Source organism: Pseudophryne corroboree, chromosome 8 (genome assembly GCF_028390025.1).
Source record: "Pseudophryne corroboree isolate aPseCor3 chromosome 8, aPseCor3.hap2, whole genome shotgun sequence".
In the NCBI taxonomy this organism is placed as follows: Eukaryota; Metazoa; Chordata; class Amphibia; order Anura; family Myobatrachidae; genus Pseudophryne; species Pseudophryne corroboree.
This window is the reverse complement of record NC_086451.1, coordinates 430,406,878-430,425,079: the sequence shown is the minus strand read 5'-3', so window position 1 is coordinate 430,425,079 and position 18,202 is coordinate 430,406,878. Positions and strand designations below refer to the sequence as shown.

Sequence of the window (18,202 nt, the reverse complement as noted above, 5' to 3'; positions counted from 1 at the left end):
ACAGAGAGGGGGGGTGCTTTTTCTCCCCCTGGTATCCCCCCAGCACACTAAAAAATTATCTGTAACCATACCTGAACCATGGTGTGTAGAATTCTGAGAGAAAAAAAAAAAATTATTCCATTTTGGAATAAGGCTGTGACAAAACAAAATGTGGAAAAAGTGAAGCGCTGTGAATACTTTCCAGATGCACTGTATATCTAGTGCTGCAAACATTTATTATATAGTCATTTAGAACAGAACTACTGCATCTACGGGGAATGGAGGAAACTATTTCATATGATAGCAAATAAAAGCAAATAAAAGAGAAAGATAACTATCCACACCACAGACTGGCACAAATGTAATTACAGTATCTCCAGCCAACTTCTGTCCAAAATGATCATCAAAGTGGCAACAACAACTTAAATAAGTACTTATTAACATATCCTGTGAGAGTAAATTAGAATAAAAAGTACAGTGCACTGCTAACAAGCTAAGCCAATTGTAACGTTATGTGTGTGTAAATATTCATAAAAGCCCAATAAAGTGTCAGGTCCTGCAAGGCAGAGAGAAAAAATGGTAAAGTTCTCACGGGCAGCACTGGTTAAATATACATATACAGCTTATACAGTGTATATATATATATATATATATATATATATATATATTTTGAAAGAAAAGGGTTGGTTAGTGCGCTTATCCAAAATATACAGCAACATTCCTTACTGATAAAGTATAGTCTGAAGTCACAAATTGACTTTCTTTAGTCTAATGACCAGTCCAGTGTTCAGGTATTATTCTACTTATGTTCAGTTAGATTGCAAAATAGTCCACACTGTACCCCGTTTTAACGGGTGGCAGCTCAGTTCTTCAAATAGTGCCACCAGGTATACGTAGCCCAAAGAGAGAATCTGAAAGTAGAGGAAGAAACAGCAGAGCGCCTATAGTGTAGTATCCCTTAGGTTAGTTTTTGTCACACGCAAGAATAATATTGCGTACCGGATTACGGCTTGACTCAATGCCTATCGGTCCCCGTGGTCTTCTAGGGTCTTCAGAGGGTGGCGGTCATCTGGATACCTGCTTTCCTGAAGCGGAGGAAGGTGGCCGGGGCCCTTCTCACCGGGGTCAGTGTTGGGGCAGCAGCAGGAAGGGGCATGATGCAGGTGTGGAGGCTGTCAGACTTTTGTTGGAAGATAATGACCAATATGTAGGCCCAGACCTCAGACTGTACTTGCAGTTATTGAATAGAGTTTTGCATAGAAACTACTTTCTGTACAACGGTACCTTTTATCTCCAAGTTGCAGGTTGTGCGATGGGGTCGGCGGTGGCCCCATCGTACGCCAACGCATTTATGTATGTAGTAGAAAAACAAATGTTCTACATGGACCCAGCAGTGACCACTAACATGTGGTACTACAGGCGCTATATTGATGACCTCTTGATCCTTTGGCAGGGGCCCCGTGAACTGCTTGAGGTAATTTTAGAGCAGTTCAATGCTAGTGATCATCCAGTTAACTTTACATATGAGATTAATTTAGATCACATTAACTTCCTGGATGTTACTATTAAGTGCATGGAGGGTAAGCTTACCACTTCAATGTATATTAAACCCACTGACAGAAACAGCTTGCTAAATTATCATAGTTTTCACCCCTTATCCCTCCGCAGGGGACTCCCCTACTCACAGTTCCTAAGAGTCAGGCGGATTACCTCTGACCCGGAGGAGACTGAGATTGCACTTAATTGCATGTTAGAAAAGTTCATACAGCGAGGTTACCCTTTGGGCCAATTGGAACTAGCTAAAAGTAAAGTACTCAAATTATCTCGGGCCCAGACATTGATACCTAAAGTTAAGACTAGTGAAGGTGATAGCTTACCTTGGGTAAGTAAATATACCACAGCCTCAGCCAGGGTCATCAAAAAGGCCAAACAACTTTGGCCGATTATCCAAACTGATAAGGCTTTATCGGATCTAGCAGGCACAAGGCTCTTGCCGAGCTTCACTCGTAGCAGCAATATTGGTGACAAAATTATGAAGTTAGACATTTCGTATAACACGAAGAAACAATCCAAGCATTTTTTGAGAGCCAAAGATGGCTGTTACAGGTGTCTGGGTTGTGCAACATGCAATACCTTAGTTTCAGGCATGACCTTTAACCATCCGCATTCAGGTAAAAAGTTGAAGATACGACACAGACTTACATGTACCTCCACACATGTTGTCTATGTTTTGACTTGTCCGTGTGGTCTTGCCTATGTGGGCAAGACCATACGGCAATTTAGAGAGAGGATGGCACTGCACCGCAGTGCCATCAAAAAGGCATTTGAAAAAGGCTGTAGTGATCAGCCTTTTGCTCGACACTGTTTGCAGGCCAAGCATGGGGTAGCCAGTATACGTGCCATCCTCATCGATCATGTCCCCACTACCCTTAGAGGTGGCGATAGGGGCAGACGTTTATTGCAGAAGGAGACGCGTTGGATTTTCTCTCTGGGTACGTTAGCGCCCAGGGGGTTAAATGAAAACATGAGTCTCCAATGTTTTCTTTAAATGTATTATTTATAATGAGGTAGTCTGCCGGCATACTATCTATACTAGGCTACTGTTTTTGCACTTCGTGTGCTTTATTTCTCATTTTGTTATACCTTAACCAGAAGTGTTACATTATTTTTGTTTCCACTTTCAATGCATCTTTTAACGTTTTAATGTTTCACTGTGGTTTTGTTTTTTGCCCATAGGATGATTGCTGCAGCGGCGCCTTTGGGACGCCCTTGGCGGTTGCTATGGTTACTCCCCTGTTCGCCTGGGGCCTCCGGCACGTCATCGCTTAGCGACGCCATGCGTCATCACCCCATGATGCGGAAGCGAACGGAGCGGTGCGGCTGGCGGTGGCGCCGACGAACAGGTGAGTATGTTAATGTTTAATGGGTGTTAGTATTTATGTATGTCTATGCACATGTTCTGTTCACTTGCTGTATTTGGCCCTGAGGACGGGGGTTCACCCCGAAACATGTCGGCCAGCATGGTCTAAATAAATGACCCAAAGTCTTCATTAAGAGTCTGACTGAGTGCCGCCTTCTTTCTACTAATCCATATAGTGGTCTTCGCCACCAGGAGGGCACCGCAGCAATTAATATACTGAGGTACACGGGAGTGCCGGGCTATTCTTCTATATATATATATATATATATATATATATATTTTGAAAGAAAAGGGTTGGTTAGTGCGCTTATCCAAAATATACAGCAACATTCCTTACTGATAAAGTATAGTCTGAAGTCACAAATTGACTTTCTTTAGTCTAATGACCAGTCCAGTGTTCAGGTATTATTCTACTTATGTTCAGTTAGATTGCAAAATAGTCCACACTGTACCCCGTTTTAACGGGTGGCAGCTCAGTTCTTCAAATAGTGCCACCAGGTATACGTAGCCCAAAGAGAGAATCTGAAAGTAGAGGAAGAAACAGCAGAGCGCCTATAGTGTAGTATCCCTTAGGTTAGTTTTTGTCACACGCAAGAATAATATTGCGTACCGGATTACGGCTTGACTCAATGCCTATCGGTCCCCGTGGTCTTCTAGGGTCTTCAGAGGGTGGCGGTCATCTGGATACCTGCTTTCCTGAAGCGGAGGAAGGTGGCCGGGGCCCTTCTCACCGGGGTCAGTGTTGGGGCAGCAGCAGGAAGGGGCTCTCCTCCTAACCGCAGGTATCTACCTCACAGGTACTCATGGCGGATGTACCTGTGAGGTAGATACCTGCGGTTAGGAGGAGAGCCCCTTCCTGATGAGGACAAGGACTTAAGTGTTTACACTGATACGCCTAAAACCATTGTTTAATCTGGTACGCATGTAACTTTATGTGAGACGTAAAATACTGACACAAACTGTTGAATAATTACTACGCTATATAGCGATTCCCTGTCTCCTAAACTCTATCTAGATTCCAACGGAGGTATGGACTAGAAGACCACGGGGACCGATAGGCATTGAGTCAAGCCATAATCCGGTACGCAATATTATTCTTGCGTGTGACAAAAACTAACCTAAGGGATACTACACTATAGGCGCTCTGCTGTTTCTTCCTCTACTTTCAGATAGATATATATATATATATATATATAGTTCCAGTGTGACCGGCACTCCAAATGTGTTACTTTAAATACCTGGGTGCCTTCCCACGATCCAAACGGAGCATATGCAGAGAGAGCGAGACGGGCGGCACTCCACGGGTTCCAAAAAAAACCTGTGGAGTGCCGCCCATCTCGCTCTCTCTCTCTCTCTATATATATATATATATATATATATATATATATATAGTAAAGTTCGATTAATTTACAAGGAAAAGCAATACCTTATCACACTGTGGTTCGGGCCGCTGCTGCCGTTAAACATAAGCAAGTAACCGCTAAGATATGTATGCACGTTGCGTATACACGCTGACACGCTATGCGCACAATGCAGCGACACGTGTGGCTGAATATACCTTATCTCCGAACAAGAATGGAATGCGACACCAGTAGTTTAAATGTTATGTTGTGGTACAATGCATACTCAAAAGATACAAGTAAAGATACAACAATATTACAGAGAAGAGCTACAACCAATAGTACATACGTTTGTTCTCGAGCGCTCCCGGATCCAGGCCTCAGTCAGTCTTCAGAGAATAGCCTGAGCCTGGTCAGGAGGACTCTCTTTATACAATGTGTCCAAATACAGTACAATGGGAAATGTAAGCTCTTCTTTCATAGGTCAAAGGGCAGGTCAATTACAGTACATGAGGGGTCATAGGTTGGTTTAAATGAATGGGCGATGCTTGGTCCAGGTGTACTTGCAGGTGTTCGCCACTGGGTTCCCGCCAAATATCAAGAGTACTGTATTTACAATAGTTTGTGATTATTACAATTCTGCGCATATCTATGCGCAGAAACATGGGATAAACTGCAAATAGCGACCGGAATGTGGCTTTCAAAATACTGCACATCTGGATACCAAACATTAAGTCCTAACCTTGCTCCATCCCCTCACATCCTGTAACCCTGAATAACTCTGTTGTTCTATCCTTTGAGTATATGTAAGTTGCTGGAAAAGTGTGCGGAGACTATGTATTAATTATGAACTATATAAATAGAATATTGAATATGTCTTTGTGGCTTTTCTGTGCGAATGCGTATGATACCGTATATACTCATACCACGCACCAATACGCAAGGCTCGTGAACCAGTGTACGTAGCGTGCGTGTATGCGTACGCACGGCGACTACGCGCACGCACAGAGGCCACTCTGTTTGGTGTTTGTATGTGGTGTGTATGTAATATTTTTGACTTCGACAATATATATATATATATATATATATATATATATATATATCCTACAATGCAACATATTGTTGCATCAATATAAAATTATTTTATTCTACTGTATTAGGTAGACATTTTTGGAATTTGGAATCTTACATTTTCTGAGAATTTTTATATTGCGGCAAATTAGATTAGGGTGATGCTTTGGAATACCTCCCAACTTTCCTGCGGAACATGGTACATGGTCACATTACAATTTAGGGTGTGGACAACCACCCTGGGGCATGTCGCTGCTTTGAAGTGCTAGGCTGTCAAATAGCTGTTCATTGCCACACGCTTTCGTTGCAGAGCCACACGGTCACTGCTGCTCTGCTATGTAGAGCAACAGATGATAGTTCCCAATTTCTGAGTTGATGGTTTGAGGGTGTGACCAATTTTTTTTTCTTTTTCTTGGGGGAAAACAGAGAGATACAGTATGATTTTGGGACTATTTCACATTGTTGTCCCCTGCAAGTGTGTGTGTATGCGTGGCATGATGCAGAGTCCCGTCGCACATTGGTTGAGAACATATAGGGCCTAATTCAGACCCTGTTGCTGATGTGCAACGATCGATATGAAGCTATTTTAGCACATCTGTGCCTGTGGGTGCGCTGGTACGCGCATGTGTAAGGTCCTAAACTGCGTTCTCTTCAGAAAGCGCAGTTTAAATGTGGAGGGGGGGCGGGTATTGGGTGATGATGGCGCATTTTGTGGATGACAACGCTCCATTTAAGGGGTGTGGTCCAGACAACGGAGGCGTGTTTGGGCTGTTGTTGCGGCGGGTGGCGGCGGCTGCTTGACGCCACACGCAGCCGTTGTGACCCTTAACATGGCGGGTGGCCGTCTGCCTTTGCAGCTAGGCTGCTTAGGCGGAGGGCTACTCGAAACATGCGAAAGAATCGTTGCCATGTAATGCTTTCGCATGTCTGTGGGGTGGGGGCAGACTTGCCCTGTGCTGGGCGTCCCCCCCGCATGTCAAAGCATTTGATCATAGATGTGCATTTTCTGGCACATCTACGATCAGGTCTGAATTACCCCCATAGCTCTGATGTGTACCTGACCTCCGAGGCAGTGTAACTGGGTATAATAATGCATCAACATGTGGTTTCAGAATAACAGTGTTAAAACTGATCTTATAGAGTGGTTCTCAAACTGTGTGCCATGGAACCCTGGGGTACATCAGGACTCTTGCAGGGGTGCTCTGGGTTGGTGGTCTACAATTATTTATGGTCAAAGTAATAGGCAAAACCTGTGCTGGTGGCTGTCAATCATAAAATATGTGGACAAACAGAAGCGAATCCTGTCCCTCACCACACAATTAAACCTAAGTATGACATATACAGTAAACACAATTTACTTACTTTAATATTGCTTTCAAAATGTCTTAATAAGTCACTTTTGGCCTAGGGGTGCAGTGAAAAAAATTCTAATAGTCTAGGGCGCCGTGATTCAAAAAAGTTTGGGAACCACTGATCTAATAGATCACTTCATCTATGAAGAAGCCTAGCAGCACAGCGGGTGAAACGCACACAGTAGGACAGACCACAGAAATTTATACTAGTCAAGTTTACTGAGTTTACTTTTAATAAACCCCATTAAGACTCAGCAGATATATGCACAACAGCACTTTATTTATAGATAAGATCAAAAGAGAAGGAGTATCCCCAGCAGCAGATAACACAACTAAGGAAACCATGCATATATGGCTCCAACTAGTGGTACCATACATTATTGGACACTTGCAGGGACTTGCAACTTGCAGGGACTTGCAACTTTTTAACCATTTGATGACATTTACACAGAGAAGCAATGCTCAGATCTCACAGATCTGTGCAGACTTCATGTTCAGGAGTGCTACACTCAAGCATGGGATCATAATAAATTCCTGTATTTTATTTTAAAAAACACACCCGGCAATCTCAGGCAAACGGGTCAAAGAGGAATCTCAGTAAATGTACCCCTCAGTGTGCCTTGAGGTCCTAGGTTGGGAATCACCAGAGGGAGGGTTAGGGGAAGGTATAAGGGTTAGGGATAGGGCAGTAGAACCTTCGGCCCTACAGCTGTTGCTGAACTACACATACCAGCATGCCTCGCTACAGTTTTGCTATTTAGCCATGCTAATATTGTTGCGGAGCATGCTGGGATGTGTAGTTCAACAACTGCTGGAGGGCCGAAGGTTCCCTATCCCTGGGATAGAGAACAACCTGCGGCTCTCCAGCTGCTGTGGAACTACGCATCCCAGCATGCCCTGCCTCAGTTTTGCCTTTAATATAAAACTGTGGCATGACATGCTGGGATGTGTAGTTCCACAGCAGCTGGAGAGCCGCAGGTTGCAGACCCATGGGATAAGGGAAATATACTTACCTATTGGAGGTCGGAGCTGGAAGTGACAATCACATGACTACCTGGACCCCAAAGATTCCACCTCAGCCATTAGGATAAGTCACAGCTGAGCCACCAGGGACAATATGTTGACATTCTAACATGTAGATATTTCATCATTACATACATGATTAATGTCAGCATGGTCAATGTCGACAATGTCGGCATTATGACTATGTCGATATTCTCATATTGACATGATGAATGTCAACATTATAACTATTAACCAATAGGCAAACGTACAGAGGGGAGGGGGGGGGGGCTTCTGGTTGCCCAGAAACCCCCTCCTCTTGGCTAGCAGTTTAGATTATGACAACAATAGCAATAGTGTATTAAGGGACAAGTGCAGAGCTGCTGCACATGCCCAGTGGTAGCAGCTTCTTCTACCAGCACGTTTGCAGTATGTGTGGATCTGCGTCCACAATCAGTGCACTATGGGGGTCATTCCGAGTTGTTCGCTCAGTAAAAATCTTCGCATCGCAGCGATTTTCCGCTTAATGCGCATGCGCAATGTCCGCACTGCGACTGCGCCAAGTAAATTTGCTATGCAGTTAGGATTTTTACTCACGGCTTTTTCATCGTTCTGGCGATCGTAATGTGATTGACAGGAAATGGGTGTTACTGGGCGGAAACAGGCCGTTTTATGGGCGTGTGGGAAAAAACGCTACCGTTTCCGGAAAAAACGCAGGAGTGGCCGGAGAAACGGAGGAGTGTCTGGGCGAACGCTGGGTGTGTTTGTGACGTCAAACCAGGAACGACAAGCACTGAACTGATCGCACTGGCAGAGTAAGTTTCGAGTTACTCAGAAACTGCACAGAGATGAATTATCGCAATATTGCGAATCTTTCGTTCGCAATTTTAAGAAGCAAAGATTCACTCCCAGTAGGCGTAGGCTTAGCGTGTGCAAAGCTGCTAAAAACAGCTTGCGTGCGAACAACTCGGAATGACCCCCTATATCAGAGAGTAGCTGCCAGGAAGAAGAGTCAGGAGCCTTACCATGAGGTGGGAGAATGTGTGCTTAGAAAGTACAGTTCTGTCTCCTACTGGCTCTATTAAGTTTGTGAATCATTCATTCATTATGGGATGTTTAACCTTTTCCTTATCAGTTATTTTATTTATATTAGTTAATTATGTTTGATACAGCCTATACGATAGACCATCTATAGTGTTAAATATAAATACTGTATTCAGGTGCTTATTCAGATTTGTTAGCAAACCATAACAGTAATACATTGGGCAAAACCATGTTGCACTGCAGGTGAGGCAGATGTAACATGTGCAGAGAGAGTTAGATTTGGGTAAGTTATATTGTTTCTGTACATAGTAAATACTGGCTGCTTAATTTCTATTTTCTACACAGCAATTTAGATTTCAGTTTGAACACACCCCACCCAAATCTAACTCTCTCTGCACATGTTACATCTGCCCCACCTGCACTGGGACGATTTCATTGAATAAAGGTTTTATGACTAAAGTAGAAATATATCACATTGAAGAAAATATTCAGAGCACAATGAAATATTCTGTTTTTTTGTCTTCCACGTCTACATTCCATCTCAAACATAAGATGATGACACGCTTTGCAACATGACAGAATTATTTCTTCATCGCTCCCCTCCATTTCCACAGTGTACCTCTCCTATAATAAACTGGTTTGTTCACTTCTTAATGGACAACAAATATAATTAAAACAAGATTAAATATGTATATCTAATTAGCGATGTGTGAGACATATGTCAGCATGATGTTAACTAACCAAAAGAATGTCAAATATTTACCTGCCACATCCAAGATGATTGCAACATTTTGTTTAAGAATATCAGTTATATATAGGCAGGGGCGTAGGGAGGGCGGTTTCGGTGGAGCTCGAGCTCCAGGCGCCCAAGACAGTACAGGGGCGCCGCAGCTCGACTCCACCGGGATCTCCGTCTGGCCGCACGGAGCTTGCAGCTGTCAGTCACTGACAGCTGTGAGCCGGAGCAGCATCAGCTCTCTACCTCCCTCCCCTGCTTCGTGCTTTGTGATGCACAGGCGGCTGACGCCCGACTGGTGGAGACGCCCTGCAGCCAGACGGGACAGGACTGCGGAGACGAAGCAGCAGCAATGTCAAGCAGGAGCGGGGCAGGTGAGTATTGTTTTGTTTGTTGTTTTTCTTTGTGTGTGTAAGCGGCGCAACCAGGAGGCACAACTACAGGGGGCAAATATACAGGGGGAACAACTACTGTGGGCAAATATACAGGGGGCACAACTACTGGGGGCAAATATACAGGGGGCACTACTACTGTGGGCAAATCTACAGGGGGCACAACTACTGGGGGCAAATATACAGGGGGCACTACTACTGTGGGCAAATCTACAGGGGGCACAACTACTGGGGGCAAATATATAGGGGGCACTACTACTGTGGGCAAATCTACAGGGGGCACAACTACTGGGGGCAAATCTACAAGGGGCACAGCTACAGGGGGCACAACTACAGAGGGCACAACTACTGGGGGCAAATCTACAGGGGGCACAACTACTGAGGGCACAACTACAGGGGGCACAACTACTGGGGGCAAATATACAGGGGGCACAACTACTTTGGGAAAATATACAGGGGGCACAACGACTGGGGGCAAATATACAGGGGGCACTTCTACTGTGGGCAAATCTACAGGGGGCACAACTACTGGGGGCAAATCTACAGGGGGAAAATCTACAGGGGGCACAGCTACAGGGGGCACAACTACAGAGGGCACAACTACTGGGGCAAATCTACAGGGGGCACAGCTACAGGGGGCACAACTACTGAGGGCACAACTACAGGGGGCACAACTACTGGAGGCAAATCTACAGGGGGCTCAGCAACAGGGGCACAACTACTGGGGCAAATCTACAGGGGGCACAGCTACTGGGGGCACAACTACTGAGGGCACAACTACTGTGGGCACAGCTACAGGGGCACAACTACTGTGGCAAATCTACATGGGTCACAGCTACTGGGGGCACAACTACAGGTGGCAACTCTACTGGGGGCACAACAACAGGGGGCAAATCTACCGCTGCACAGCTACAGGGGGCACAACTACTGGGGGCACAACTACTCCGGGCACAACTACTGAGGGCACAACTACAGGGGCACAGCTACAGGGGCACATCTACAGGAGGCACAGCCACTGGGGGCACAACTACAGGTGGCAACTCTACTGAGGGCACAACTACAGGGGGCAAATCTACCGCTGGCACAGCTACAGGTGGCACAACTACAGGGGGCACAACTATTCTGGGCACAGCTACAGGGGGCACAACTACTGGGTCCATAACTACAGGCGGCATAACTGTGGCGATGCCCCTTCCCTATGAAGCCATGCTCCTTTTTTTTGCTGCGCGCCTTCGGCGCGCACTATGGGGGTACTTCCACGTTGATCGCAGCAGGAAATTTTTTTAGCAGTTGGGCAAAACCATGGGGGTTATTCCGAGTTGTTCGCTCGTTGTTTTTTTCTCACAACGGAGCGATTAGTCGCTAATGCGCATGCGCAATGCCCGCAGTGCGACTGCGCCAAGTAAATTTGCTATGCAGTTAGGTATTTTACTCACGGCATTTCGAGGTTTTTTCTTCGTTCTGGTGATCGTAATGTGATTGACAGGAAGTGGGTGTTTCAGGGCGGAAACTGGCCGTTTTATGGGTGTGTGCGAAAAAACGCTACCGTTTCTGGGAAAAACGCGGGAGTGGCTGGAGAAACGGAGGAGTGTCTGGGCGAACGCTGGGTGTGTTTGTGACGTCAAACCAGGAACGACAAGCACTGAACTGATCGCAGATGCCGAGTAAGTGTGGAGCTACTCAGAAACTGCTAAGAAGTGTCTATTCGCAATTTTGCTAATCTTTCGTTCGCAATTTTGATAAGCTAAGATTCACTCCCAGTAGGCGGCGGCTTAGCGTGTGCAAAGCTGCTAAAAGCAGCTTGCGAGCGAACAACTCGGAATGAGGGCCCATGTGCACTGCAGGGGGGGCAGATATAACATTTGCAGAGAGAGTTAGATTTGGGTGGGTTATTTTGTTTCTGTGCAGGGTAAATATCGGCTGCTTTATTTTTACACTGCAATTTAGATTTCAGTTTGAACACACCCCACCCAAATCTCTCTCTCTGCACATGTTAAATCTGCCTCCCCTGCAGTGCACATGGGGGGTCATTCCGAGTTGTTCGCACGCAAGCTGCTTTTAGCAGCTTTGCACACGCTAAGCCGCCGCCTACTGGGAGTGAATCTTAGCATATTAAAATTGCGAACAAAAGATTCTCAAAATTGCGACTACACACCTCTATGCAGTTTCTGAGTAGCTCCAGACTTACTCGGCATCTGCGATCAGTTCAGTGCTTGTCGTTCCTGGTTTGACGTCACAAATACACCCAGCGTTCGCCCAGACACTCCTCCGTTTCTCCAGCCACTCCCGCGTTTTTCCCAGAAACGGTAGCGTTTTTTCCCACACGCCCATAAAACGGCCTGTTTCCGCCCAGAAACACCCACTTCCTGTCAATCACACTCCGATCGCCTGAACGAAGAAAAAGCCGTGAGTAAAATACCTAACTGCATAGCAAATTTACTTGGCGCAGTCGCACTGCGGACATTGCGCATACGCACTAAGCGGAAAATCGCTGCGATGCGAAAAAATTTACAGAGCGAACAACTCGGAATGACCCCCATGGTTTTGCCCAACTGCCAACAAAATTCCTGCTGCGATCAACTTGGAATTACCCCCTATGTTTCACCTTCGTGCGTGTGTGTGTGTGTGTGTGTGGGGGGGGGGGGGGGTGCCAAAGGAAACTTTCGGTCTGAGTGCCACAAGGTCTAGTACCGGCCCAGGTAGCCATGCCCCCAATTCAGTACAGGGAAGGGGGGGCGCCGAAACATACCTTGCTCCTGGCACCATGACACCTTGCTACACCTCTGTATATAGGCTGCATTGAAATGTCTAATAAGAGATATTATGTTAAAACTTAGATAAATTTATTAAGACAAAAAGGAAAAACATACTTAAAGATAATAATTACATTTCTCTATTTCTTACTATTGGATATTACCCCAAACCAAACAAAATATCCCATGTTTTCAGTTCTCTTCAAAAGTCTCCTTGAATCCCGTCTTCGGTCTCTTACAATATCTTATTTTACTCACATACACAGGACTGTTTCTAGACAATTTGGCTTCCAGTGCGAGCAGTAAACATATGTGCCCCCTGCCCCCCCATAGACATTCCAAAATGCGCCCCATCATAGACATAATAAAACCTATTTAGCACACACCCGCTGAACACGCGCTCCCACCGAGGGGACGTGCTCTTGCTAAAATGGGTGTGGCCTCACTGAAATGGGTGTGGCCTTGCTGGAAAAGAGTTTTTACACAAACAGACCTCGGCCACCACAAGAGTAAAAAAACATTCCACCATATTAAGCCCCACACAGTAATGCCCTTTTCACCATTTTATGCCCCGAGCACCATATTATGCCACACACCACAATGCCCATGATACATTATGCCCTACATTAAAGCTCCTAATTACTTTTAAATGACCTGCTCATTGCCAGGGGTTTCGTGTTCTGGGTGTGTCGAATTCGAAAAATATTGCAGTACACACATCACGTAGAAACTAAACACAGATGGCCTCCGTGCGCGTACTTGTTCTGCCGTGAGTGCTCATATTCGCAATTTGCGTATGGTCGCTCCCGCGGTCCTGCGTATTAGCGTGTGGTATGGGTAATTACGGTAGAGTTTGTGATCGCATGGAAAAGCCATAAAAACACATTACATATTTAATCTAAATAGTGCACAATGTACACATAGTCTCCCTGCACCACACCAGCAAATTACAACAGTTTAAATGGTATCAGAACAAAGGGATTCACCTTTACAGGATAGGAGGGGACAGAACTAGGTTATAAAGTGGTGTTTGGTATCCAGCTGTAGGGTATATTAAGGGCAATATTCCGGTGTTGGTTTGCAGAAGATCGCACGTTTCTGCGAATAGTTATGTGCAGGAGCAGATTATAAATATTAACTGTATTTACTGTACATTTGGTATGCAGCGGGAACCCAGAGGAGACCACCTGCAAGTACACCTGGAACAGACATCGCCCACCTATTCAAACCAACCTATGACCTCTCCTGTACTGTAAATGACCATCCCTGTGTCCAATGGACAAAGAGATTACAGTATCCATTGTGTTAGGTTTTGGACTATAGTATAAAAGAGCCAGCTGCATGCCCAGTCAGACACAGACTCTGAAGGTCATCTACCTTGATGACTGAGGACCAGACTGGGAAGCGCAGGCGAAACCAAAACGTATGTACCATTGATTGTAGCCATTATTCTATTGTATTGTATTGTATTGTTATTGTAACCCCCTTTCAGTAATTATATGTTGGTGTGTTGGAATACTGCATTTTAAATACAATCTGGTGTCGTGTCTCCTTTCCCTGCTAAGGTTATAAGTGTATCTCAGTCACACGTGTAGCTGCTAAGTGCTCACAGAGTGTCTTTGTGTGTGTACACACTGTGTGTACTGTGTACGGCCAGCGCGGTGTTTGTACACAAAGTACGTACATGGTACGGGGCTTTGTACGTTAATGGTGTAAAAAGTACGTATGCTAAAGATTAATTACTGTGGCCGCAGCGGCTCCATTTAAAGTGTATTGAATGTCTTTTTAAAGTGTTGCTTTTAGTCCTGTACGTAAACTGACGTTTACAATTGGGGGCTCGATCCGGTTTTCACATGCTCACAGCCTAAAAGGTCATAGCAGACTTAATCTATCAGCAAAGGGTGGAAAGTTATCCTATGTAACCTTTTCCTGGTCGGTGGATGTTCTGAAAATCCTATTTGTGTACTGTTAGATTGCATCTGCTCTGTCTGGTCTGCAGATGTGCTGATAGTACCCGTGAAACAGGAAAAAAGCTATTTAAAAATCTGTGATTTTTTTTGGGCGCCAAAAGCATGCACAAAGGGCACGATACTTTGCATACCCTCTCACATTGTTGCCGCAAGATTTAGATTGCTAGATTTGTTTAGATCTGTGTGAAATCAGATAAATTTGTTGCTATATACTTAAATTTGAAATAAAAGTATATAAGGAAGTAAATATAAAGCACAACAAGCAAGTCTGGCCCAGTTGTTAAAGGTTACACATAACAAGCGGTTGTGCTTGTGAGCGATTATAGTTATCATTGCTCACATTTATAGAGGTTGTGGGATTTGTTTTATTGCGGACGCATGGTTTTATACACGTGGCTCGGACAAAGTACAAGACCGCGCACGCTGTGTAAAAGACACGCATGGTAGCATGTTTACGCAAAGTGCGTAAGAGTGCGGACGCTAAGTACAAATTACACGATAGTTTCGTTCAGTTAAAAGGTGGGACAGTAGCCATGCTACAATAGCACATAACTATCCGGTTTCAAGAGCAGATTAGTAGAAAACTTTTGTTAAAACTGTATTGCCTCAGGGGGAAAAGCTGCCGACCAGAACAAGTGAAAATTTTCTGTACAGAAAAACAAAGCGTATTTGAGTGAGTGAAAACAGGAGTGAGTGGGTTGAACCACGTGGAATTCGGGATCCCGTCGTTTGGTACACCAAGTAAGTTGAGGCTTGGCGGCGTGAGGCGGCTGACTCACGTTAGTATAGATTGAAATACGCAAATAGTGAAGAGATTTGCAAAGGAGCGTTATAGGGAATTGTGCATTGTGTAGTATTGAAGTAAAAAGGGGGTTTTTTTGTTACGCTCCGGCTGAGGGTCGCAGTTTGTACATCGACTCGTGGTCGTACGGCAGCTAGGTAACAAGTACCTATACGCCGTGCGATTGGACAGCATGTTTGTGGGTGCGATACGTAGCGCAACTTGATACCCCTTTTACGAGCTTTTGCGTAAAATCGCGGTATCATTAGCGCCGTGTAGAGCATACGCAAGCGTGATTTGTGTATAAGTGCATAGGGAGTTTTCGCTGGTCTCTCTCAGGAAAATCTCCAGTGGTGGATATTTGCTGGAAAAGGTAAGTCACTCCTAACACTTCCAGTAAATAGAAACCAATTAGGGACCTCACTGGGTACGCGGTGTTCACTATTGGAGTGAGTCGTGGTACTCAGTGGAGAAGTAGTGGGTGAAAGCGCTCTAAGAACTTTCACCGTCTATTCGTGTCGTGCATTGGGGATTTTGAAAAAGGAAAAAGTCCGCGATGGGATCCAATTGCACAAGCGGTGGACATATGGTAGCCAGGGTTCAGGTTAAAGAGCCGCGGCCCAAGGGGTCAGCGAGGTTTATTATGTGTGGAAAATATGGTCCACACGCTGAAGACTTTTGTTTGAATGGGTACGTATGACTGACAAAGATAGGGTATCATTCCCTAGGGTGGGCAGCTTTAAGCCAGAGGTATTACAGAATTTAAGGATAAGAATATGTCTGATAAAATCCAGAAAAGAAAGGATTAGACATACAGATTGCTTAAATCTATGGCAGCAAGAGGGGGATGTGCAAAGGGAATTAGCTTGCGCAGCAGGTTCCAAATCTAGCGGGAAAACAATGGCGACCACACCACCACCACCATATATTGATGGGGAGAAAGTGGCTACAAGCAATGGTGCATTGGTACAGGATAGGAAAGTGATTGATAAATGTACTAACACTAACCCTTGCCAGTTGTATCCCATTTTAAAATTTCCCCAGGACTGTGAGCAGGAAGATGAGCCCAGCACGATATCGGCACTCTCTCTAGCAGTCACCATACAGGACACCCAGGTGGGCACGGCCCAACCACCAAGAGTTGTAGCAAGGCCCCCTAGCGGAGGGATAAGTGAAGTCGTGTCCACAGGTAAGTACGGCACCATACACTATGCAGAAACAATAGCTCCTCACATTATAGAGTAAAACCAGAATGACGTAATTGAATTAAATCCTGTCAGGGTGATTGCAGTCCCCAATGGGAAGACTGACGCTCAGGGAGTAACTCCCATCAGGAACATTGCCATGCATTGTCCTTGGTCCCGAGCAGAGTTAAGGTCAATTATGTCAGAATTTTCCGATCCCAGAAAAGATCTAGTCGGATGCCAGAAGTTTGTTAAAGAGTTAGGTAACGCCCACAAATAAAGATTGGCGAACAGTGCTACGGGTGTGTTTACCCTCAAATATTGACACCACAAAATTCATAACAGATTGTAAGTTAGACGCAGAGGTACCTCTCACTGATGAATACAATCAGGAGAATGTATGGCAAATCAATCTGCATTTAGGAGTATATTTCCCTACAGTTGTCAAATGGAATAAAATCTTCTCCATCAGACAAAAGGAAGGTGAAATGGCATCTGAATATTTCCATCGAGCACTGCAGGAAATAGCTAGATACACTGGGATCGAGGACATTAAAGATAATGCACACCATAGGGAGGTAGCTGTTTCTGTATTAATGGACGGATTAAAGGAGGTACTGAGAACAAGGGTGCAAACCTCTCTACCTAACTGGAGAGGTATCTCGGTGGCTGCATTGAGAGAGTCCGCTATTGAGCACGACCGGAATGTCAGTAAGCACAGGGAGTCTCAGGGGAATAAACTGATGACAGTAAGTATACATGCTCTTACAACAAAACCACATCAGCCAAAACCCCAGACCCCTGATGGTAAGTCACGTGTAGTAGTATGCTATAATTGTCAGAAGGAAGGACATTACTCAAGGGAATGTAGGACTAAAGGGACACATAATACAGAGAACTGTTCCTATTTTCTTATCTCCCTATTTGTAACATCCCCAATATTTCCCTTTTATTATGATACATTCTCTAGCTTCTTCTCCTCCTTCCTTTTCTTTTTCTTTCCCACTTTTACTCCTCACAAGATTACACCAAGATTTGGTATAAATTTTATACTATATCGGTAAAATAAAACGAGAATGGTCAGATACGCGGCTAGCGTTTTGCAGGGTGCATGTTAATGCCTGTTGGCCTATAATTTCATGGAAATGTCTCTATTGTTCTGATCTGGTATGTAAAATGTTTGTTTTCTTGTTCAATATCCTTACCCTGCACAAGTTTGTTCTTGTTAATGTTATGACTTCTGATCAACCTCAATAAAAATTCTAACTTTAAAGGGACACATAATGTATACCGACCCCTTAGACCAGGATATGAACCACACTACAATTTACATAATTGGGATCAGGGACCACATAGGAGAAATTACGAGCCACATGCAGGGGAAACAAGGAGGTACCCACCAAGGAGAAATTGGCAGACCTCCGAAAATTCTCAGCTACCCCCTCACATATCATAGCTGCCAATGCGCTGTGGGATAGTCCCACTACACAATAGGGGTTGGGCCACACCTGTAGTCTGCAGCCAGTGAAGTTGATTGCTAGCCTTGGTAGTGAACCTGAGGTCACGGTTGATGTAGCTGGTGTACCATTACCTTTCCTTGTAGATACAGGGGCGGCCAGGTCAGTGTTGAATTCCACATCAGGTGTAAAGGCCATGGAAAAAATGATTTCGGCAATGG

At 44.8% G+C, this 18,202-nt stretch overlaps 1 protein-coding gene across 1 annotated transcript in view; it reads left to right on the top strand.

The window, feature by feature from the left end:
- Positions 1-997: 997 nt before the first annotated feature.
- LOC134949934 (mucin-2-like) overlaps positions 998-18,202 on the top strand; it is a gene marked incomplete at its 3' end in the record, with an annotated part of 79,504 nt that continues 62,299 nt past the window's right edge. Inside the window, exon 1 of the mRNA XM_063938620.1 lies at positions 998-2,150. Coding sequence (XP_063794690.1) covers positions 998-2,150 — 1,153 coding nt within the window. The remainder of the gene's footprint in view (positions 2,151-18,202) is intronic.